This window comes from Colletotrichum fructicola, assembly GCF_000319635.2.
Source record: "Colletotrichum fructicola Nara gc5 chromosome Unknown KSG_Nara_v1_contig01, whole genome shotgun sequence".
Classification (NCBI taxonomy): Eukaryota; Fungi; Ascomycota; class Sordariomycetes; order Glomerellales; family Glomerellaceae; genus Colletotrichum; species Colletotrichum fructicola.
Genome location: NW_027094051.1, coordinates 3,114,988 through 3,137,024, shown reverse-complemented (window position 1 = coordinate 3,137,024; position 22,037 = coordinate 3,114,988). Strand labels below are relative to the sequence as shown.

Here is a 22,037-nt window from a genome sequence, read left to right as displayed (position 1 = left end):
AAGAAATGAGAAGTCGCGCGGGTACTTGACATGATGATTCCCAGAATTGCATTTCTTTGTGCATTTGTTATACGACGGTCTAACCCCCCGTGCTGTGATGCAACGCCTTGCTTCTGTAATGTACAGTTTGTATTCGTTTGTTTCCCGCATTTTAATGACCATACGGCGGCTCGGCTAGGCTGTTCAGGCCTGCTTCAGATTCTCTCTTCTATCTCCCACACACGTTTGGTCACCCCTGAGTAACCCCCTTTTGGATACCCATGGTGTTTGTTAATGGCAAGTCGTTATCGACGCTTAGTTTATGAAGTTGACGCAGAAGAAGTGGAGGATCAAGCTGCATGCGACGTAATCGGCGAATGCTCTGGATTGCTGTTAGTCATGTCAAGGGTTGTTGCGAGCTGAGCTGGCTTACCTCTCGGGTGATACAGAGGGGAAGTCGGCCTTGTTGGCCTCGGTGGTCTGGATACGAAGGGAAGCTGAGAGGATTTGTTAGACCATTGGATCGAGAGCGGGAAATATTTGATAAACGAACCAGTGAGGACGAATTGTCCAACGGTGGCAGAGAAGCCGGAGAGGAAAGCATTGAAGGGCTGTTCACACAGATGTTAGCTAGCGTTCCTTGTCTCCAGTCCTCCCACGTCCATTGGTCTGCGACAAAGGCCCCAATGCCTCTCCAGAAGCACAAGACGCAGCCCTCCGAAGCCACAAAAGGGACCTAGACGTACGTAGTTGCCAGCGAGGACGCAGTACAGGAACTGCAGGGCGCCGACGGCGACGAGGAAGACCATGAAGACGTCGATGAGCTTGGTGCGCTGCGGGGTGTTGTTGACGTAGTGGTTGTAGATGTTGGCGAGGACCTTGTCCCAGTTCTGGGCGCCGCCGCTCGAGATCTTGGTGTTGGGGACGGCCTTGGGCTGGGAGGTCATGGTGCCCGGGATCGCGGCGGCGGCGGTCGGTCCAGCGGGCGCCGAGGGGGGAGCCGGGGCGGGCTCGGCGGCGGCAGCGGCCTTGTTGGCGTTCTTCTTGGGCGCCATTGTTTTTTTTTGGTGTTCTCTCGTGCTTGTCGTTGAAGTTGAGAAGAGGTCGTCGGTAGGGACTGGGGTTCGGTTCCGGGGGTGGGAGGATTCGTCGTGGGAATTTTGGGTCGCGGCGAATTTCGAGGTTTACGAATGCGCGGCCGCTACGAGTAAAGTGGCCTGGGAGCTGCGCTGGGGGAGCTGTCCTTTCGAGGACACGACAGCTTGAAGCCACGTTATCAGGTGATTGTGGCTGGTGAGTCGGCTACCGGCAGGGGGTCAAGCCACGAATCTGGGGTAGGAGCCGGTCCCTTGAGCTGATTAGTCAGATCTTGGTGTGCGGAATGGATGAGATCATCCCCTGAGCTGCAGCTGGTGGGTGGGCGGCCGAAAGCTTGGACTCCCGAGGCACCGAACCACGTTGGAAGTTTCCCCCATCTTCTGCAGTACCGCTACGAACGATACTAGCCAGCCAGCTCATACCAATTGCTCTCTACGGTTTGCGAGATTTTCAATTGCACAGTATTCCGACAGTAAATCAAATAATAGTCGCAATGGTCCGTTTGCTATGTCAGAGCACAAAGTGGAATAATAGCTGACAAGGCGCACAGGCTTCCGACCTCCAGACCCCCTCGTACGTCCTCGCCGTTCTGACTGCTGGCGGCGGCATTGCCGGCTACGCCCGGACGAAGTCCCTCCCATCCATCATCGCCGGATGCGCCGTTGGATTCCTCTGTACGACATCTCTCTCCCTCCTTCTGCTGTTTTGCAATGCCCCCGGGCAACCGAGAAACACCCCCCGACTAACTCAGCAACAGACGCCCTTGGTGGCTACCGCATTCAGAACCGCGAATCCTACGGCGTCGAGCTGAGTCTGCTCGCCTCGGCAGTCCTCGGTGGCTCCGCCATCCCCCGCGCCATCCGCCTCCGCAAGCCCGTGCCGATCGGATTGAGCGTGTTGTCCCTGTTCGGTCTGTTGACCTTCGGCAGGGAGTTCAGTCGTAGCTTGTAAAGCCTTGCGGCGGTGGGAGAGGAATGAAATGGTACACTCTTTGCTTTTCGTTCACACATGGCCAGCCGTAATTGAGCAGAGGAGAGGGATAGAAAACCATCTCTTTCCATCGGGCAGTCCGGCGGCCCCGATCGTATTGTACAACATTACTCCCTGACAGGATGTACCTCTGAACCCAGTTGTCCCGCGCTCTTTTTGTAAATATGCAACCTGTTCCATGACGCCGAGCCCGCAATGAAGTTGTGATTTTCGCCCTGTATCGTACAATGCCGCCTCCGTCCTCTTGTCTCCTTTCGTTCGGCTCGCTCGTTTCGTTCGGGGTTTGGTTTCTATCAACTTAATCGAGACCGAGGGACTTGTTCAGCTCCTTGATCCTGTTCTCGCGCTCCTCCCTCTTGGCCCGCGCCGCCGCGCGGTTGGCCTCGGTGCGCCTCGCGCGCGCGCCCTTGAGGCACTGGGTGAGCTTGTCCTTTGCGTCGTTGCAGCCGCCGGTGGCCTTGTGCAGGAAGCCCCTGGCGTGGCATTCTTCGAGGGCGACCATGACGTCTTCGCACTCTGTGTGTCCCAAGAGACTTCTGTCAGCGAATTCAAAATCCTGCAATGTTGCTTCTGCGCAATGGCTCGCTTTCGAAGGGTGGCGTGGGGGATGAGTCCCGGTGCAGGAGGGGTTCTACTGACCGAAGTTATCCTTGGTGTGCAGATGGGGATGCATGGCGGGCGACTGTATGGAGATTTGGTGACACGAGAATGCGGGACGTTCGGTCGTGCAGAAGAATCGTGATTTCTGGCACTGCAAGTCGTGATGCGAATGGCGCAAAAGAAATTCGATATGGAAAAGTGCTAAATGGACGGCGAGGGATTGGATGAGACCACCGTCTAGTGGGGGGGCGAGAAGCGGTTGGTTCGCCGCGCCGGGCTTTGATTGATTTTACGGGCGCCGCGCCGTGACCAGGGGGGGGGGAGGGGGGCGGTGGACACTGCGGTAAAAGCTCGGACCACTGCCTTCTAGAACTTCCACCGCAGTTGGTTGTAGTGTGACAAGCTCATTTCAGGCCCTCACTCTCGTTGTCTCCCGTCGACGACTCTCACCTTATTCATACACGTATACATCGGCCGTCGCGCTGATCGGAAGTTTAGGTCAAGATGTCGGCGCCAGCAGCTAGTCAGCGGAAGCAGCAAGGTCAGTTCCATTTCCACGACGCAGAGGGTGCCCTGAGGCAGAGGCCAATGCATGGCTCCCAGGGTGCTGTGTGAAGCAAATCTCACCCCGCCATCGGCCGTCCACGTACTGAAACTACTACAGATTTGCAAACGCAATATGGCATTTACAAGAACACGCTGCAGCAGATTGCGCAGAAGATCGGTGATGTCGAGCAAGAAGCTGAAGAGCATAAGTGCGTCTTTTCCTCATTTCACTCACCCGCCGTCTTGATGCGATGGTTCCCCCTGGTGTTCTTCATGACGGCAGGATCGCGGGGCAAGGCAACTACGTCGTCCGGGGGTGTCATGAACTCTCCTTGGAGCCGGGTCCTGGTCGCCACGCACACCGCTCCTCATCAAGACCCCCCTTGAGAGCAACATGACATCTTCACATGTCACACCGCTTGTTACATCATGGGACAGATATGAGAGAGAAAGATGGGCAAAAGAGTCATGCTGACGGGGGAGGAAAACAGGCTCGTACTAGAGACGCTGCAGCCGCTATCCGGGGATCGCAAGGCCTTCCGCCTGATCAATGGAGTGTTGATGGAGCAGACGGTCAAGGACGTCCTGCCGGCGTTGACAACCAACTCGGAGGGCCTGAAGAAGGTTCTGGAGGACTTGGTCAAGCAGTACAAGACGAAGCAGGATGAGCTGGAGAAGTGGAAGGTATGTTTTTTCCTGACATGGAGCCATCAGCCCACTTTGGTTTCCTTCGGGTGGGCGACGTCATTGAGGGGCTGTTTGCTGACGGCTTTGGGGTTGCAGAAGAAGAACAATGTCCAGGTTGTCCAGAACTGAGACCCTGAGGATGTGCTAGCCGACCGGCGGGCTCTGCAGGTTGGCACTCTGTCTCGGAGGCCTGACGACCGTTCTTTTCCAAAGTCGTGCCCAGGAAGGACTGGTTGTCTCACAGCGGCTCGGGGCATTAGCTCTTCACGTCTGAGCTTCCGATGCTGAGCTGTCGTTGCATGCTACAAGAGACCATGAGATGTGAGATGTCTCGATACGTTTGCAAGATGAAAGAATGAGGCTGCACTACGCTTGTTGCGAGCAAGATTCCGATGAAAACACGACAATTCTCGGGAGAGGTCATCGCGATGGAGGCCGTGTTGGTGGTGTAGTGATAGCAATGCGTTGTACAGCGCCATAGGCACACAGACGCAACAAATACAGCCCGGCGGCTAGGGCGTTTCAGTGCCCAACAGTATTATGTCCCAAAGGTCGTCAGACGAACACACCACCCTACTCGAAGGTGACATACAGGTGGTGGTTGCTATGGCTGGCTGAGAATACCCCGATTGACGAGGCGTGCTGACTGGCTGCGTCCCATGCGGCCCAGTGATGGTGGTGTGGTCAGGTCTTCTGGAACGGCAGTTCGTCAGCTCGGGCTACTAGGTCATCCAGACCTCCCCTTCCGCACGTGAGGGCCGGGTCATGAGAGGACTGTGACGCTGCCGTGTTCTCGTCGGAGGAGCGGGCGGGGGTGGAGGCGACGGACCGGCCCATCCGGCCGAGGCTGCTTTTGCCCGTCGGTAGGTCAGGCGCCGATCAAGACTTAGCCACAGAATGGCGGAGGCATCCGATTCGTAATTGCCGAGATGAAACGTGACGGCTGCGATGATGGACTGATTTCATCTTGGATGCTCCCCGGGCGTGATATCATGCGTATTCTGGAAGCCGCGGCTGAGTTCCGTTGCCGGTGCCCAACAGATGGTACGCAGCTTGATGTCTGCGTGAGGGGGCCTAGATGAGGGAGGCATCCCGTGGGCTACATTCACCCCGCCTATTCACGGTACGATTTAGTGAGATGCATCCTGCAAGTAAAATAGCAACCGTGTTAGAGAGTGGGCTGTCCGCATTTTTGGATTGCCTGTTATGGCCAAAGTCGCGGATGGACCGCATCGAAGACTGCTCGTCCGGCTGGCAAGATCCCACCTCCATGGCGCGCCCGGCATCGCCTGTGATGGTAGATGTGTGTCATGCCTAGCGAGATGCTCCAAGATGCAATAGGAATTGTTCCATTTTCTCGCATGTCATGACGATGATGCCGTCAGGCAGTCATCGTTTGAGAACAGGCAGGGCGAGGCACACCGGTTGCATCTCGGCGACGTTGTGGACGACCGGGGGTTGTAGAAATGTGGCTCTGAGTTGTCAATGTCTCCAGGATGAGAGAAGCGCAGCCAACTCATGCAACCATTACGGCTGTGACAGAGTCGAATTCACCCGCAGAGGCGAGGGAAGACCGAATGTGGTACCCCTCTCGAGAGCGACGAAAAAGCCGTTGGAGGAGGGGTGGAAACCGCATCATCCGGACAAGGGTTGTGGAAAACTAGAGAAGAAATCAGTGCATCGGATATGGTGGTCTTTTTAGATAGATGCGGAACGCAGACGCAGAAGCAGACGCAGATGATGCTGCAAAAGTCGTCCAATCCCAGCCCAACCCAATTAGAGGGCTATTGGCTCCCGACAGAATTAAAGGAGCCCAACCATACTGGTCGCAGTGCCTAGTGACTGCGGTGGACGACTGGCTGGGCCAGGCGGGTTGTCTGTCTGTCCATTACTGCATGCAGGGTCAGACGTAAGGCGATGGGCCGCCGATAGGTGACCGGCGCTTCGCCGCGGGCATTGGAAGAATTTCTCCGCGTTGTCGTTGGCACAAACGGCCACAGACTGAAGGGCTTCTGACGTATCTGGGGGATTTTGTGCCAATCAAGAAAACAGGAAGCTATCAGTATTTTTTCATTGGCCGAGAATGCTCGAATCGAGCTTGTGTCACGCAGCCTCGCGCCCAAGCTCCAAGCTTCAAGCTCCCTCCTTTGCCCGTTGGAGGAGCGGTTTTGACTGCCGTACCTTGGCCAAGATGGGTGGCAGGTACTTCGCAGGCAGGCTGCCGCCAACCAAGGCGCAGGTTTCGGCCCAAACGGTCGGCCGTCGTCATTCGGGGCGCTTCCTTAGGCTGCTGTCAGCCTCCCCCGTGCCTGACTGTGCCGGTTAGGTTGGGGGCGGACTTGAGGAAGACAGGTGACAGGCTCGATGGCTTGTTTACTCTGGACGGTGCCATTGTCAAATCAAGCGGCGCCGTCGCCCTCCATTTCGATCTCATCGCGACGGCGGATGGATAGCCCAATCTGCTAAAACGTCGCACGGCCGAAGAGGAAGAGGCGCGTCGACGGAACAGCTTCTGCTTGCGATGAGAGCTGCATCGCTTTGCTGCGTCGACGACGCCCGTCGCGGGTGAGGACCAAAGGACGGGGCATCAAATTCCACCTTCGATCCCGTCAGCAAGTCTGCAGGAAGCAGGAACTTGCGTCGACGTCCCCGTCTTGCCCGTCGTACTGCTTTGCATGTCCTGCTTGGCATCCGGCCGCCGGTGTAAGGCAAGGTAGCCGTGTTTGCTACCCTCCTCCGAGCTTAGTGGCTTCGTGCCGCCTACACCGCTCATATACCAGAGCATGGGCAGGATAGAAAGAGTCCGTGTTGATACAGCATTAAATGCATGCAATGACACATCAAACTTTGCTAGGCGGGAGTGTCGGTACAAGACGGCGGGCAGTGGCAGTCTCTTCTTGGTCGTCTCTTGGGAATCCCCTCGCGCATCGTCAAGGCGCCAGTGTGGTGGTTCATCTTTGCTTGAGCTTTCGTCTGACAACAACAGCAGGGCTCAGATCCAAGTATGTCGTCAGACACCCGACGGCCGAGGGACATCCGAGCGCGCAAGAGAAATGGAGAATGCGAAGAGCAGTCGCAGCAGCAGCGCATCTTCTCAGCCGCGTTGTTAGGGAGGAGGATCGGATGATGGGGGGCTGGAGGTACCGCGCTAATCCTTGGATGGGACAGTGGCGCTGACAGGTACCTCAATCTTTGGTGGTAGGGCTCAGCCCGGGCAAGTACCGCCCATGTTATCGATAAAACGGGTGGTGGGCTTCGCGACCTGGGAGGACATGGACGTTGTTATTGTGTTTAATGCGCTGGAGGTCTTGTTGACCGCACCTTCTTGCCCACTCTCCTCCATTTCTCCCTTCTGCACCAACTGCGAACCCCACGTTCTTGCAGCCATCAACACGTACAGGTGCATCCGCCAGAAACCAGGCGCATTGTTAGGCTCTATTGCGACCTCGATCGAACAACTCATACACCCTGAATCTTGTAAGGAACAAACCAAAAACTTTCCAGACCCTGTCGAACGGCACTTGACCTGGGCCCCCCCTCCTCCAGTCCAGTGCCCTCACGTTGCCCCATCTCCATACACACCAGCAGCCACGCGCCGTCGCCCTTCTCTGCTTGTTCCTCTCCCACCAGTCGCTGTCGCACTCCCACTCCCGTCACTCCCTATCCTGTTCGGGCCAAGCGAAGCTTTCTCTGACGCGACTTGCAGCTGTTACTTCTCGAGCCCGCTACCTACGGCTGTCCCGTCCGATAGCCCGGTGTGTAACCACAGGCCGACTCTTGCGCGCCCAAAGCTCCGCCAAAGTCACGACGACTACGGACTACAAGCATCTCTACTGGTACCAGACCGGCTGCCCACGCGCCTCCTCGACGCAGCACTCCGCATCGCCTTTTACTAGGAACAAAGTACCGTATTCTCGCCTCGGGGCTGCTGATTCGACCTGACCTCACCCCCCCATTTGCGACTCGCGAACCCAGTCTCCTCTTCTCTCTACACCAACCCAACGGGTCAAATCCGCGCGCCGAGTTTCGAGCACCAACCCGGAGGAGCGCGTATACCCACAGCTGCAGCAGGGCGATCACGAAGCATCAACGCTACCCTCTTTCGGACTCAATAGGACGGCCGTTCCTGTGGGACCCGCAGACGCAGCCACCCTCTTCCCGCTTTTTTCCCAGTCTCTGTTCCCAAGTCTGCCAGGTCAAGGCAGCAGACAGGCCAACCCCAGGACGATCCGTCATAGCCTGAGTCAAGACAGGGCCTGCCAGGGGATCGCGAGTAAAAATAATCCATCTCAAGGACAAGCCGAGGGGTCCAGGGCAGGATTGACGCACGCTTCTGCAGCTAAGCCGCGAGACTTGCAAGCCCTACGGTCCTGCAACGTGTCAGGGGACACATCATCCCAAGCCCGTGTGTGCGAGCTGCAAGAACCCAAGCAAATTACAAGAACGCCAGCAGCCGCTGCAGGTAGCCAAATATGTCGGACTCCCCCCAATCTCCTCCCAAGGATGTCGAGCAAGGTGTACAATCACCGGAAGAGGAACAAATGAACGAGCCTCAAGACCCACAGTCCGGTGGCCTGGCCTACGCCGAGTTCGAGGTCAAGGAACAGGACCGCTGGTTGCCCATAGCCAATGGTAAGCCATATTCCCCTTTCTCACCGACGACGACGACGACGACGATGTTTGGACTTTTGGTTCGTACGCGCCAGCAAACTCTGTGAACGCTGTCTTTCTACTGGATTGGATTGTCTGCGTGCTATTCGCTTGCCTGGTTCTCGTTGCTGTTCGTGTTTGAGGCGCGAAGGTTCAGACGGTCGTTTTGCGCTCTCGAGTCGTCATGTCTCACGATTCGTCGCCAAAGTCCCCGGAAGCAACAGGCGCTTCTAGTGGCGAAAAATATGATGAGCTTGACGCTAACATACGAAACTTTGCTCCAGTCGCCCGCATTATGAAGAATGCTCTTCCCGAGAATGCAAAGATTGCGAAAGAAGCGAAGGAATGCATGCAAGAATGCGTCAGCGAGTTCATCTCATTCATCACCAGTGAAGGTAAGCTTGTTTACTCCACAGTTGCTCTCCCTTAGCCAGCAAGGATTTTCGCAGAAGAGAAACCTGACCTATCACAGCATCGGAGAAGTGCCACCAAGAGAAGCGCAAGACGGTCAACGGTGAAGACATCCTGTTCGCCATGACATCTCTGGGCTTCGAGAACTACGCCGAGGCACTTAAGATCTACCTTTCGAAGTATCGGGAAGTACGTATAGCCATGATATGACACTGCCACACGTTGTGTGCGTCAACTTCGCAATTGGAGCCTGACTGACGGAATCAGCAGCAATCCCAGTCCAACAGAGGAGAGAGCTCCCACCGCCCCGGTAGCAGCGGATACGGCGCCAACCCGCCAGCCGGCGCCGGAAGCTTCCAGGCTGAGCCTCAGAATAACGTTCTCGGAGCTCAGCAGGCTGACGGCAGTGCCGACCCGAACTACATGTACGGCGCTCAGACCGGACACAACGGCACGGGTGGCGCGGACGGCTACTAGTCTGTTCTGCGTGAACTCTTGCGGTTGTGGTAGTGTATTGTGTTAGGATTGCAGACACCTTTTTACTCTCGACATATATGTACAGGTCGCGACTTGAGAACGTACAAGCCCGGCCAAAGACGATACCTGGACATACGTGCAAGTGTGTATAAGTACAGGGCCGGGAAGTGTTCTATTATCATTGAAAAAGGTACGGCGGGGCATACAGGTGTATATGAGGGGCCCCAGGAGTCACGTCAAGGTCGGAGAGCAGCAAGGTTTACCCAAAAGGGCGTCGACTGGACAGGAATTTCTTCTTTCCTTTGAACAATTGGCTGTTGATAGATTCCCCCTTTTCGCGTTGCGATTCAGTCAGCCATGTCAGACCCAGGAGTGGTCTTACGGCATTGGCAGAGAGCAGTTCAGCAAGCATTCGAGCTAACGGAACGGACCCGGGCCGTGTTTCCTTAGCAGATAGCTACAGCACTCTAGATAGCTTCTAATTCCAGTCCCATTTTGTCGCGCAATCACTTCTTTGGCGTTGATTCTTGCCACTTTGGAATGGGGACTCATTAAGACTCTCACCCATGAATGACACATACCGACGAGCTTCATGATTTGCGGATCGAACGATCCATATGCTTTATTCGACTTACACAACGGCTTAGCAGGCAACTGTTGCAACATGTCCAATAAGAGAAGACTATGTCAATAATTCCCCAGCTTCTCATCAGCCACTTAAAAGTGTAAGGCGCCTGTGACGAAAGGTGCACGGTCCAAGAACCACTCCAGGGGTCTTGAGTGCGGCATTGGGCACGTGCGCAGCCCCTCCAGTCTCAAAATTTTATCCAGCCAGTGGATGCAAGGCCCAAACAAATCCGTGCCGCCGCCTACCGAGCAAAAAAAAAGTGATGGGCAGCCTTTGACCTATCACCAAACTTTCCAGGCAACAAACCGCCGAAAGGATCTCTCGGTCGGCCGCCACCTCAATCCAGCAACACCTCGAGGACAATAGACGCCCCGAAGCTGCTTTCACAAAAAAATCAGATATGCATGACGTGTTTCTGCGAATCCTTGCGCAACACATCTACCAGTCTATGAGAATAGCCCGACACCGTGCCGCCACTCTGCGAGGTTCCCTTCCAAGCGCCTGAAAACGAGCCTTGACCACCACGCACGACTATCTCCATGCGACCCTTCACCCCCATTTCCAGACATCGGTCTGGCCCGCCACCGAGAACTGCGACGCCTATTAAGAGTATTTTGCGTCCTTCCGTGCTGGGCCGCCGGAAAGCAGACGAGGCGGGGCTCGATTCGGTCGCAGCTGACCCTCCCTCCAGTCCGACCAAGCGGAGAAAGGTCTTCATCAACGAGATGAACAATCGCGTTTTCGAGTTCGGCGGTCGGTCGATGGACGAGGTAAACGCGGAAGTCCGGAAAGCTCTCGAGGAGCACCTCATGGGGGAGGACGAGGAATACGACAATCTGAAGGAGATCTTTGCCAACGATAAGCAGCGATACTTGCCGCCTGTCGCTGGGGAAGACGAGGATACCCTCAAGCCCCAGGAGCTCAAGTGCTACGTTCTGGCGCTGACTAGCTGCGTCCCTCTCTTGAAGAACAAGGCCTGCAATGGTCTCGTGAGAACCGTTCTCCAAGTCTCTTGGCTCGGCCGAGACGAAGACTTCTTCAAGGTCTACATCCAGTTCCTGGCTGCCCTCATTAGCGCTCAGGGGTCCTATCTGACGCATGTGTTGTCCATGATTGTCGAGAAATTCTGCCACTCCAGGCAGTCCGAATGGGGCGTTGCCGACTTTCCTCCTGTCAGCCGCTCCACCATGCGCGAACGTCTGCACACCGGTCTGCAGTACCTCCTTCAGATGTTCCCGGCCGCCACCCCCGTTCTCCGCAACTTGCTCGACACCAAGTTTCCCTTCGATGACGACCCGAAGAGGATGTTCGTCTCCTACGTCATCAACCTACTGAAGCTCTCTGACTACGCCGGAGAGCTGGATCTTGACATTATCGACGTGCTCCTCTCGCGTCTAGTCAAGATCGATGTCCAGATGCAGACGGATCTTGACGACCTCGACGACGACCTCACGGCATCGGTTGCATACGCGCTTGGAAAGTCACTAAACACTGGGTCATGGGAAGGCGATGAAGAAGCCGAGGAGGAGGACAGCGACGACGAGTCCGTCGACAGCGATGATTCGGATTTTGACGATAAGGAAGAAAAGGTCCGCGTTGTTAAGGGCAACGTCGAGAAGCTGGACGCTATCCTTGATACGCTATTCGATCACTACACACCTCTCTTCGAGAACCCCGACTCGGACGAGGCATGGGGCCGCTACGCCCTGTTGGTGCAGTCTTTCGGAAAGATTGTTCTGCCAACATACAAGTCTCGCCACACACAATTCCTCCTCTTCCACTTCGGCCAGATGTCGGCACGTCTGCGCGATACCTTCGTTGGCAGCTTGATGCACATCTTTGGCTCCCAAAACCGACCGAGCTTCGTACGACAGGCAGCGGCTACATACCTGGCGGGTTTCATGGCAAGAGGCGCTCACGTCCCGCCTGACCTGGTCCGCACCGTCTTCGCCCTCCTGCTCAAGCAGATGCAAATCTACCGCGTGAAGCACGACCCTGACGCGAGAGGACCTGATCTGCGACGACACCAAATTTATTATGCGCAAGTCCAAGCTGCGCTCTACATGTTCTGCTTTCGCTGGCGCGACCTGATCGTGGATACGCCCGAGTTTGTCGACCGCGACGACCCCGCATCATACCTTGGCAACGAGCTGGAGTGGATGCAAGGGATGAGGGAGGAGCTTTCGGCGAGTGTGTACTGCAAGATGAACCCGCTGAAGATCTGCGCGCCCGCGATCGTCGAAGAATTCGCGACACTGGCCCACAAGCTCGGCCTGATGTATATCTTCCCGCGTGTGGAGGAGAACAAGCGCATCAGGCTGTCGCAGTTTGTGTCGGACACGTACGGCACAGGAGGCGCTCTCCGGGACACAGGCTCCGGAGCACAGGACGAGGAGTCGTACCAGCTCGACCCTTACTTTCCCTTTGACCCTTACCAGCTGCCTGTAAGCAAGCGCTGGATCCAGGGAGACTACGTACAATACCAAGCTATCCCGGGTCTTAATATGGAGGCTGGCGACGATGATAGTGATGAGGAGGAGGACGATGTTCCCGAGACAGATGTGGAGGAAGACACAGCTACGGCCAGCGAGGACGAAGACGACGATTGAGGACTCATAATGGGGACACTCGAAGGATGCATCAAATACGGCGTTGGGCGGCAAAACAAAAAGCGATTTCGGGCCAATTTGGCAGTGGAGATATGATTCCCGCAAGGCGTTGGGCGTGTGTTTAGGTCATGTCGTTTGACGAGAAGACAGATGAAGGGAGATGTCAAATGAGCATTTCAGCCTCTCTCTCATCGGAGATCCGCAAGGAGAGTCAGAGTAGCAGTCGATGTACACGAGGCCATCTCGTATTTGAAAAATGAAGAGTCATTTCAAAAACAATCCATCTTACCGGGTGCCAATATTCAGCAGTGTCTCCTCTAGCGAACCTTGGCTGAGGTAGTAGATATGGCTGGAACTCCTTCCCCCGTGTTCATTGACAAATCGAAGAAATTGTCATCCACGGGCATTTGAGGCGGAAAAGGGATAAAGTGTCCGGTCCATCAAATACAAATCTCCAAAGCTGAGGTAACACACATACGCTACACGCTACACACTACACTGCACTGCAACCGCGACACTGCAGCTCTGCCGCCCAAGGCACGTGAGATCAGCCCCAGCGCCCTTCTTTTCGGGGAGGTGCTTTGGAGTCTCTTGCACGACGCTTCTCTACAACTGGATAAGCGCCCTTTGGCAGCCCTTCCTCCCCTGGTCTGGTCTCTCCTCTTTCCGCCCTTTGAAGCAGGACACAGCCAGCCCCCGGACGTCAAGCCCAAAACCTGATGTCTAGCAAGCGCCGACAGGCACCACATTCCCCCCTCCCCTCCCCTCCCCCTCTCCCGTCGGATCGTTTTGACTGAGGGTACATTGGGTGGGCTCCTAGGTACTGCTAACTCCTCTTGCCATCCCACGCAGCGACAGCGGCAGCGGCAGCAGTAGCAGAAAAAAAAAAAAAGGCGAGTGAGGGTCCTCCTCCCCAGTGGCGTGCAGAGAGAGGATGGGAATTTGGAATCGCCCATTTCTCTTAAGTCTTTGCGATTTCCCCATTCCAACGCTTCTACCTTTTTCGTCCCGCCCCGCGTGGAGATTTTTCTTCGTCTAGACAAGAGGACGGATTCAGCGGAACAGCATATCTAGACGGACCACTTGCTGCTCTTATCATTCGTTTCCATATCTTCGGGTCCAATCGCCGGTTCTTAAAACAAACGAGTCCTCTCACCGTCTTTTTCTGTGGGCGCCATCTCTCGCACTCCTACGCCCGGACCGACCTTCTCTTTTGGAGCTGTTTGATTCCTCATCAGACATTTCGGTGAGCGGTTATGGCGGATCATCAGCAGGTGCGGCTGTCGAATGAGGCTGCTGCGGCGGCATCGGCGGCGGGGGAGGGGCAGCGGCAAGACAGGGGCGGCAGCAACGTCGACAACAACAACAACAACTTCAACAGGCCCTCCTTCTCGGATTATTGGCAGGGTGAGAAGGAGAGTGAGAGGGCGGGACGGGTGCAGTTCGTGACTGAGGGGCCGCCGCCGGGCACGTCGGGTCCCTCTTCGTCGGCGGCGGCGGTGACGGCGACCAGCACGAGCAGTGCTTCTCCGCAACCGCTGGAACAGCGGCGGCAGGGTTCATGTGAGTTCCGATTTATTTCGTGCAGATGCTGTCCCCCTTTTCGGATATCAAGATTCCATCATCCATTCTCATTCGCGGCTCTTCACTGGTTCAATGGGGGTTTGCTTGATGCTGCGTTGCTGGGATTCTCTGGCGATCACCTCACTTTTTCTTTCCACGGCGCTGCATCTCGACCTTTCTTATGTCTTACTGCATTGGAATACAGTAATTGATTTGTCACGGGCGAGCGGTCGAGGGTGGGCAAGCAGGGGTCTTTTCTTTTTTTTATTCGATCGTCTTGTCTTCTGGGTCTGGCTGTGCAATGATTCCTCATCGCAGCCAGCACGGGTGGCGTCTTTCCCGCCGCTAAGAGGCGAGATGGCGTGGTTGCGTTGGGAATCTTTTGGAGGCGCGCGTGTGTGTGCGCGCTTTTCCCCTCCCCCAGCGGACCTCGCGAACGATGAAGCGCACCAGTGTGTGTGTGAGTGTCTGTGGTGTGTTGTGTGTCCCTGCATCCCAAGCCCGGCTTTTGATTCCAAGGTGTGGTCCCCTACCACCAGACGACCGGTTTTGCTGCACCCCCGATGCGTACACCGCTACCGGGTTTGCGAAGATCTCGGTCTGAACCCCTTCCTTGGCTTCTGGAATCAGACTTGCTGGATTCGGAAGTCTGCTGGCTCTGCTTCCCGCATTATGTGTGGGCACACACCCACTTTGGCACTTACACCAAAGATTCCATCGAACCACGAGCCGCGAAGCCCCATGTCTCATTACCTTTGTTTTACGTTCTGAAGATGTTGCTTCGTTTCATTAACTCCTCCTTGATAATTTCGGAGCCCTTGATATTCTCGTCAAATCATCATCATATAAGACGACGACGACGACATTAGAAGAAAGAGAGAACGAGCAAGCAAGCTAACCTCGCCATTTGCAAATCAGCTGAGTCTGCCACCGCGGACCACGCAAAAGAAAAGGCGAAACTTCGACGGCAACAAGTCCGCAAGGCGCAGATCCAGCACCGCACGCGCAAGGCAAACTACATCAAGCAGCTCGAGCTCGACGTGTGCAAGTTCCGGGACATGATCGCCGCCGCAGAGAAGGAGGTTCTCGCGTACCGCCGGGACAACGAGGGCATGAAGGGCGCGCTGAGGGCCCGGGGGCTGAGGGTGCCCGAGGAGCTGAAGGGCAAGGAGAAGGATGTCGTCGTCGGCGAGGTCAGGATCGCCGCCGCGGAGGAAACGCCGGTGGAGGAGCCGTCGTACGAGGAGGTGATGCAGCAGCCGGTGGAGGTTCACCCGTGCCAGCCGCAGCACTCCCACGTCCCCGCGCCGCCGCCGCTGCAACAACAACAGTTCCAGCAGGAGCAGACGGATACGCAGGTGTTCAGCGCGGAAGAGCAGCAGATGTTGCCGGAGGACGTGTCGATGGCGCAGTCGTTGGATTACGACCCGTACCCCCCTGCTGACCTATTCGGGGACGTCAACATGGGCGACATCACCGTCACGATGAGCAAGGACGCTACTCTTGGCACGCCGTGCTTCCAGATCAGCTCTTCGTCCACTAGCAGTCTCTCAACACCGGTGCGGCCTGCTACGCCGGATCAGCTGTCTCCTGAGCAGGAGATTATCGCCATTAACCTCATCCTTGCGTAAGTCCCCTCAGTACCCCCTCAAACAGACCTACAAAAGCTCTGAAGACCCGCCATATGCTAACGTCGACCCAACAGGATGGAACATATCTGCTGGGACCACTTCCACCCGCGTCAATACCCGCGCCACGCCGACGCAACCAAGGCGGCGTCCGGCCACACGATGATGGCCTCGACGATGTGCATGTCTTCCGCGCCGGAGCGCGTGTACCGCTCCATCCGCCGGCGTGAGGTCGAGACGCAGCACACATGGCATGCCTCGGGCGCCGGCAGCTCGCTGACGTTGCGGTCGCTGCTGTCGCTGGCCAAGACGCTGAACCCGGGCGACATTGAGCTGACGCCGGTGCAGGCGTGGTTCGAGCTCGCGGCGCGGTACGGCGCGCAGGCGCTGATGCAGGAGCCCGTCATCGAGGCGCTCAAGAGGGAATTCTGCGGTGTGGTGGACTGCATCCACTTCGGAGCTATCATCGAGCGGGATGCCTTTGAGAGCGTTGTGGCGAGAGTCATGGCTGAGGTTGGGGTGCCTGAGCTGCCGTGGGAGGGGATGGATGTCGATGTTGGTGGCGCCGGCGGGCCGGGGATGGTTGTTGGAGTTCCGCAGATTGCTGCTTAAAAGAGGCAGAATGGGATTGAAGGTATGATTTTGGTGCATCCACGGGAAAAGCAGGCCGGTTGATGGGATGTTGCTATCGGATTTACACAAGAGATGTTTGGCATGGGTCGGTAGTTGGTATTGGGACGAGGGAGGCGACGATTTTCACGACAGTTACGACAATATCATAAAGAGAAAGCATCTACGGCAGAAAAAACCACTATGCATGCGGAGAGGGAGGATAGCATGGAGAGATAGATTGGAAAAGAATCACAACATGACAGACAATCTGAGCCAGTTCCCCGGGGTCGGGATTTCAGGGAACCATTCGTTCGGGGACGGGCATGCAGGCCGAGGGACATTCTGCAATTGGCAGCTATGTCGCCCAGCCTCGTCTGTCTTGTTCAACCAACGTTGATCTCCCATTCGCCATGTTGTTTCCTCGGACTCCACATCAGAACGGAAGGGGCAACCTCGCCGTTGGACTGCATATGCATGTTTGGTCCTGGTGCTTTTCTGGATAGGGATCTTGGATCTCTCGCCCCTCTCCTTGGGTCAGGAAGGAGGGGTCGTCTGTTCTGCGCCGGCCTGTTGTCGCACAACCTCCCTCCGCGAGTCTTCCACTTTCTTTCCAACATCACGACTCTTTTCTGAACTTTGCCGTTTCAAACCTGCATCGGAATTCGATCTCATTCTGATCCGTCGTCGCAGTATCGCGTACACATATAGTCGTCATCCACGGAACAAGCGATGGCTCAGCTCAGGTCGACCACGAAATCCAAATTGGAGCCGAGGACAACGTGAGTCTCCACCAAGGCTGCCATGGCACCATTGCTTCTTTCTTCCCAATCGTTGCTGACTTTTCGCACAGAGCCCGGTCGATGACGGTGCTGAGGTCCAGGTGGGTTTAAGGTCGCGCACCTGATGTCGTCCTGGAACTGATAAATGGCGTACGCGCATAGAGCATCGCTTCCTCGAGCACCAGCCTTTCTGAGTCTCTTCGCGACTATCACTTCGAGAATGGCAGAACTTATCACCGGTACAAGGAGGGCAGTGAGTCTTCCGCCTCCGTTGTTGACTACATCGTGTACCGCCGCTGACTCTGACAAGAATACCATTTTCCGAACGACGAAAAGGAGAATGACAGACTGGGTACGCACGCTTTATGGTGCTCTCTTCAAACATCACTGGCCCGCTCTTTCCAGCTTATTCGGTTTGGCATTTCTTATAGCATTCAGTTTTCTGACCTTAATGACAGACCTGCAACATCATCTGGCCCTTCTGACCCTTGGCGGCAAGCTCGGCCTCGCACCGCCGTGTGACCCAGCGTACAAAGTCCGGAGAGCTCTTGATATCGGCACCGGCACCGGTATCTGGGCTATCCAGTTCGCGGATGACCACCCTGAGACTGAGGTCAGTTCAAAAGACAGCAGTATGGCCTCATAAGAATGAACTCTAATTGAATGGGTTCAGGTTCTCGGTGTCGACTTGTCTCCTACGCAACCTGACTTGTAAGTGCTTCTTGCATTCGACCTCAAGTGGCGCAACTACTCGAAGTATACAAATCAATAATCTTACATTTACATCCAGTGTGGCCCCAAACGTCAAGTTCGAGGTCGACGACATCGAAGACGAGTGGACTTACACCAAGCCATTCGAATACATTCACAGCCGTCACATGACGTCGAGTCTCGCCGACTGGAAAGCGTACATAACTAATTGCTACAAGTAATATTTCCGCCTTTTTAGCCTTTAATTCTTTGATCCTTCTACTTCCACCACTCTGACACAAACTCAATGTCGTCGATTGGAGAGCTCTTCACTAAGACGTTTGTAGCAACATCACACCCGGCGGCTACCTCGAGCTCCAAGAAGCCGAAATGGCATTCCTGTCCGACGACGACACATTGCCAGCCGATTCCGCACTAGTGCGGTTCGGTGAGCTTCTCAGAGGCGCAGGTACCAAGTTCGGACGTAACTTTGTGGTGGCCAGCGAACTGAAGGGCCTCATGGCCGATGTGGGTTTTGAGAATGTCACACTGAGCAAGTACAAGTGGCCTCTCGGGACGTGGCCCAAGGATCCCCATTTCAAGGAGATTGGCATGTTCAGCCACGAGAACGCAATGATGGCCGCGGATGGGCTGGCTATGGCGCCCTTGACCCGGGCGTACGAATGGACGCGCGACGAAGTTGAGGTTTTCCTGGTCGATGTGCGGAAGGACCTCAAGAACAGGGCGTATCATGCCTATGTACCCATGTGAGTTTCAATTTCCGATCTCGTCGGTTTATAGGGGCCGGTGCTAATGGGTCATTTTAGGTACTTTTTGGTAGGACGCAAGCCAATGACAGCAGATAAGGAGCATAGTCCTGCGCCGGCTGCGACCCCGGCTGCTGCTCAAGCGTCGGAGGAGACTACCACGTAGAGCCCAGCTCCAGCCCAGTCTTGATAGGTGTCTAGTGGCGAGGACATTCATCAACTGTCTGGATGGTTATTTTGAGAGACTCGAGCTTTGCCGCAGCTGATAGAAGAAGCCTTACATATCCTCTTCACTCCTAGATGACTTAGCTGTCATGGACATCAAATACGATGATTTAGCTCCTGACAGGGCTTTTCATTATGTAGAGGTAAGCTCCTGAAATACGCACCTACGTCCGTCGAGAAATACGGACCGCAACACCATTATAGTCTAGTTGCTATGTTCCAGCTCGCTCAGCAGTATGAAAGAGCGAGGTGGGTGGTTCTGAATGAAGGAACGGCACTGGGATTGTTTAGCTTATGCAGCATCAGCGAATCTTGGGATGCAATCGGACGTGAACTCGCTATGAGCTGTGGAAAGAAAAAGTGCTGCATGGCGGGTCCTGTCGATTATGCATATAGTTGATTGCTTGGTTACCTTTTGTGAAGTAGGTGTATCAAACATGATGTAGACGATGTCAGACGATGCTACAATTATGTTTGTTTTCGTTTTAGTTTCCAGTTGAGGTCCTCTCATTGATTCCACGAGAAATTATCTGATTACTGAGTTTTGAGGCCCTTGCTGGCGACGTTTTCGAAAAGTACGACCTTCCATCGAACAAGGGTTTTCTGCTTCTTTTCAGGGACTTCATATTATGCTTGAAGCTTCTTGGTGTCTTGGCCATTTTCCGGAGGCCGTTCTGAACAAGTATGAGATGGAGTGCATGGACTGTGAGTCAGCAGAGGGACCTTGGTCTCGACGGTTGTTTGGGACTACTGCGGGTTGCAAGGGTTGACCGTATGGACGAGGACTGCTTGTGAATGAAAACCACTGCATTGTTTGCTTCAAAACCCGACTGGTAAGGAGTTGATGTTTTAATTTGTGACACTCCTTGGTGCGCATACCCTGCTTTCAACAGGCCGAGTCCTATGCCGTTGGAAGCATTGCAGTGAAATATCAGTATCTGCATCATGAGAGCTTCAATGGTTCTGGAACGCCCAAATGGACCGACAGGCATACTGACTCCCTTCTAAGTGTTTCTATATAGCACCAGAGATAGCCTCAGAAGTCTTGGTTGACTTGCAGCACATGGCTTATCTCGTTGAGAGGGCGATACCTGGTTGTGTTTTATTTCTTTTACTAAATAAACCCATAACAGCGACTGTTAGGTAAAGAATCATCTGGCCCAGGAAACTCAAGCCTATCGTCATTGTATCCTCGTACATTCAAGTCAAATTCCATGTCTAATAGCAACAATGACTATCTATGTATGATTCCAAGGTATTTTGTGGTCTCCAGCCACGAATATTCTTGCATTCCATCGCAGATTGCGTAAAAGTCAACTTCCATAAGAGCAGAAGTAGCAGCTATCCTACACTTTCTGTTGCTACAATGACAGCGCTCTGGTATTTTGTCGGAGCAAAAAGAAGGTAAAGATTATGGATGATTTACGCAGCGCCAATGAGAACAGGTTTCCCACGTAGCTTCAAACCCGACTTGCCAAGGTCTGCGCTTAAGACAATTCCAGGCGAAGCGGAGAGAAGTGACGTCTGTAAAATGCTGGCTTTTTTGACGGAAAGTTGTACATGTTATTACCCCTTTGGGCAGAACTCGTTGCAGTGATCAGCTCATTAAATAGCGAGCCCGCTAATCAAGCACGAGTATGCTTTCTCGCCAATTTGACGTAATTATTGACGAAAGTTCCTCTCGCCAAAAATGCTCCTGATCTCTTACGTTGGGTCCGGAGAGAATGAACGACTCCGACGGCGCGGCTGATGACATGAACAGATCTAGTGTCCGGTTTCGATCAGGCTGATGGTTTATTCTTGGTTTGGTTTAAAGCGGAGGGAGTTCAAGACACATCGTAGGGGAGATCTTTCCTTGGCTTCCGTCGTTTGACCCTGACGCCTCGCAGGCAACCATTATGCCCTGCTGCAGAGGCAGTGTTTGCACAACCCAGCCGTCAGCGGATGATCAAAATGTTCCCTGAACCTTTCGCCAAAACCAAGGCTTCTGTAATTTCACTGCCTAGGGTAGAGAAGAAAGTGATACAAATGACGTCTTCATCTTAATAACCCTTGAAAGTATCATAGAAGACAGGCGAGGCTGACTGGGAGATGTGCGACATGGATGAAGATGGACACTTACTGGCTCTGCACCATCCATTGATGAGACTCACAGCTACTCGAGGTGTAAGAGCCGGCTCAGCTTCTGTGTTCTTGACGTGCTTTGCAAGCTTCTCTACTACACCTCTTCTTGGCTACCTCAGTCCGACGAACTTTCTTCACAGACGCAAATTGCTGGCCTCGGAGAAGAACAATTTCTTACCTTACCACCATGCATTGCCTGAACAACGTCATTTTTGCTCTTCTATTGTCAGCACCTACCGTTCAACCGTCTCCATTGGTTGACAGCGGACTTGCCAATGTCAACAGCCGTTGGGGGTCAGGCAGCTTGAAACCACGAGTTGAGCCCCAAAACCTGTTCGCCAAACGCGAGAAAGTCGAAACCAGGATCACTTACGGGAAAATTAAGATTGACTACGGCTGTGACGCATCGGTTCACTACACTTTCAGGGGCCTCGAGGAGCTCTGCTCCAAGGATGGTGGTGCTTGTGACGAAGGCACGAAATGGTCCCACACATTGATAGCTCGCAAATCCAATTCGCTTTTATCACCGTCAAGCTACAAGAATTTATAGTTGAACCAAGACCGCAACCAGAAGAAAGATACGAATTACGGCTGGCGTCCCTGAATTGCTGGAGCCCCTGAGTTGACGCAGGTGTCCAGCCAACAACGTCGACAGGTATCAAGATAGCCTTTTTCACAAACGGAGCCCATTCTCGTGAAATACTCAAGATGAATTCCAACATAGATTCGTATTACCAAAAGAAAAGGATCGTAGCACTGCCCAGTCTAGGCCATGACGACATGCAGCCAAGATCTAAAAGTTCCTGGACTACTCCCTAGGTCTCAAGGCGGGGATCTTTGCATATGTTACTGCGTCGTTAGGCAGGATAAGTGTAAATGATAGGACTACTCTGTTCCACTCACACCAATTTCGCGGGTATTGCTTCTCGGACCCTAGTCATTTCACTGCATTTTTAACCCCCAACACGCGGGTG

At 54.5% G+C, this 22,037-nt stretch overlaps 9 protein-coding genes across 9 annotated transcripts; 7 read left to right on the top strand and 2 right to left on the bottom strand.

Moving 5' to 3' along the window:
• Positions 1–294: 294 nt before the first annotated feature.
• dad1 (Dolichyl-diphosphooligosaccharide--protein glycosyltransferase subunit dad1) lies at positions 295–1,034 on the bottom strand (the record flags this gene model as incomplete). The annotated part of the gene is made up of 4 exons (XM_032020016.1): positions 295–361; positions 413–476; positions 533–590; positions 726–1,034. The coding sequence occupies 4 exons, from the start codon at positions 1,032–1,034 to the stop codon at positions 295–297; spliced, it is 498 nt and encodes a 165-aa protein (XP_031882915.1).
• A 536-nt stretch (positions 1,035–1,570) lies between these two features.
• Positions 1,571–2,028, top strand: CGGC5_v000914 (Transmembrane protein 14-like protein; the record flags this gene model as incomplete). Its single annotated transcript, XM_032020018.1, has 3 exons — positions 1,571–1,573; positions 1,628–1,751; positions 1,835–2,028. The coding sequence occupies 3 exons, from the start codon at positions 1,571–1,573 to the stop codon at positions 2,026–2,028; spliced, it is 321 nt and encodes a 106-aa protein (XP_031882727.1).
• A 337-nt stretch (positions 2,029–2,365) lies between these two features.
• Positions 2,366–2,740, bottom strand: CMC2 (COX assembly mitochondrial protein 2; the record flags this gene model as incomplete). Its single annotated transcript, XM_032020019.1, has 2 exons — positions 2,366–2,583; positions 2,707–2,740. The coding sequence occupies 2 exons, from the start codon at positions 2,738–2,740 to the stop codon at positions 2,366–2,368; spliced, it is 252 nt and encodes an 83-aa protein (XP_031882726.1).
• A 431-nt stretch (positions 2,741–3,171) lies between these two features.
• CGGC5_v000912 (putative prefoldin subunit 2) lies at positions 3,172–4,029 on the top strand (the record flags this gene model as incomplete). Its single annotated transcript, XM_032020020.1, has 4 exons — positions 3,172–3,208; positions 3,332–3,422; positions 3,705–3,897; positions 3,997–4,029. The coding sequence occupies 4 exons, from the start codon at positions 3,172–3,174 to the stop codon at positions 4,027–4,029; spliced, it is 354 nt and encodes a 117-aa protein (XP_031882922.1).
• A 3,098-nt stretch (positions 4,030–7,127) lies between these two features.
• CGGC5_v000911 (uncharacterized protein) lies at positions 7,128–7,842 on the top strand (the record flags this gene model as incomplete). The annotated part of the gene is made up of 2 exons (XM_032020021.1): positions 7,128–7,377; positions 7,607–7,842. The coding sequence occupies 2 exons, from the start codon at positions 7,128–7,130 to the stop codon at positions 7,840–7,842; spliced, it is 486 nt and encodes a 161-aa protein (XP_031882921.1).
• A 530-nt stretch (positions 7,843–8,372) lies between these two features.
• Positions 8,373–9,438, top strand: NFYB (Nuclear transcription factor Y subunit beta; the record flags this gene model as incomplete). The annotated part of the gene is made up of 4 exons (XM_032020023.1): positions 8,373–8,532; positions 8,835–8,945; positions 9,023–9,150; positions 9,232–9,438. 4 exons carry the CDS (start codon positions 8,373–8,375, stop codon positions 9,436–9,438), a joined length of 606 nt encoding a protein of 201 aa, XP_031882930.1.
• A 1,167-nt stretch (positions 9,439–10,605) lies between these two features.
• rrn3 (RNA polymerase I-specific transcription initiation factor rrn3) lies at positions 10,606–12,675 on the top strand (the record flags this gene model as incomplete). Its single annotated transcript, XM_032020025.1, has 2 exons — positions 10,606–12,260; positions 12,334–12,343. The coding sequence occupies 2 exons, from the start codon at positions 10,606–10,608 to the stop codon at positions 12,341–12,343; spliced, it is 1,665 nt and encodes a 554-aa protein (XP_031882927.1).
• Positions 12,676–13,931: 1,256 nt separating this feature from the next.
• CGGC5_v000908 (uncharacterized protein) lies at positions 13,932–16,478 on the top strand (the record flags this gene model as incomplete). Its single annotated transcript, XM_066150740.1, has 3 exons — positions 13,932–14,238; positions 15,157–15,865; positions 15,944–16,478. The coding sequence occupies 3 exons, from the start codon at positions 13,932–13,934 to the stop codon at positions 16,476–16,478; spliced, it is 1,551 nt and encodes a 516-aa protein (XP_066009837.1).
• A 323-nt stretch (positions 16,479–16,801) lies between these two features.
• CGGC5_v000907 (Secondary metabolism regulator LAE1) lies at positions 16,802–18,880 on the top strand (the record flags this gene model as incomplete). The annotated part of the gene is made up of 10 exons (XM_066150739.1): positions 16,802–16,850; positions 17,187–17,257; positions 17,329–17,358; positions 17,420–17,510; positions 17,568–17,609; positions 17,716–17,870; positions 17,931–17,968; positions 18,048–18,185; positions 18,295–18,714; positions 18,775–18,880. 10 exons carry the CDS (start codon positions 16,802–16,804, stop codon positions 18,878–18,880), a joined length of 1,140 nt encoding a protein of 379 aa, XP_066009833.1.
• Positions 18,881–22,037: the final 3,157 nt, after the last annotated feature.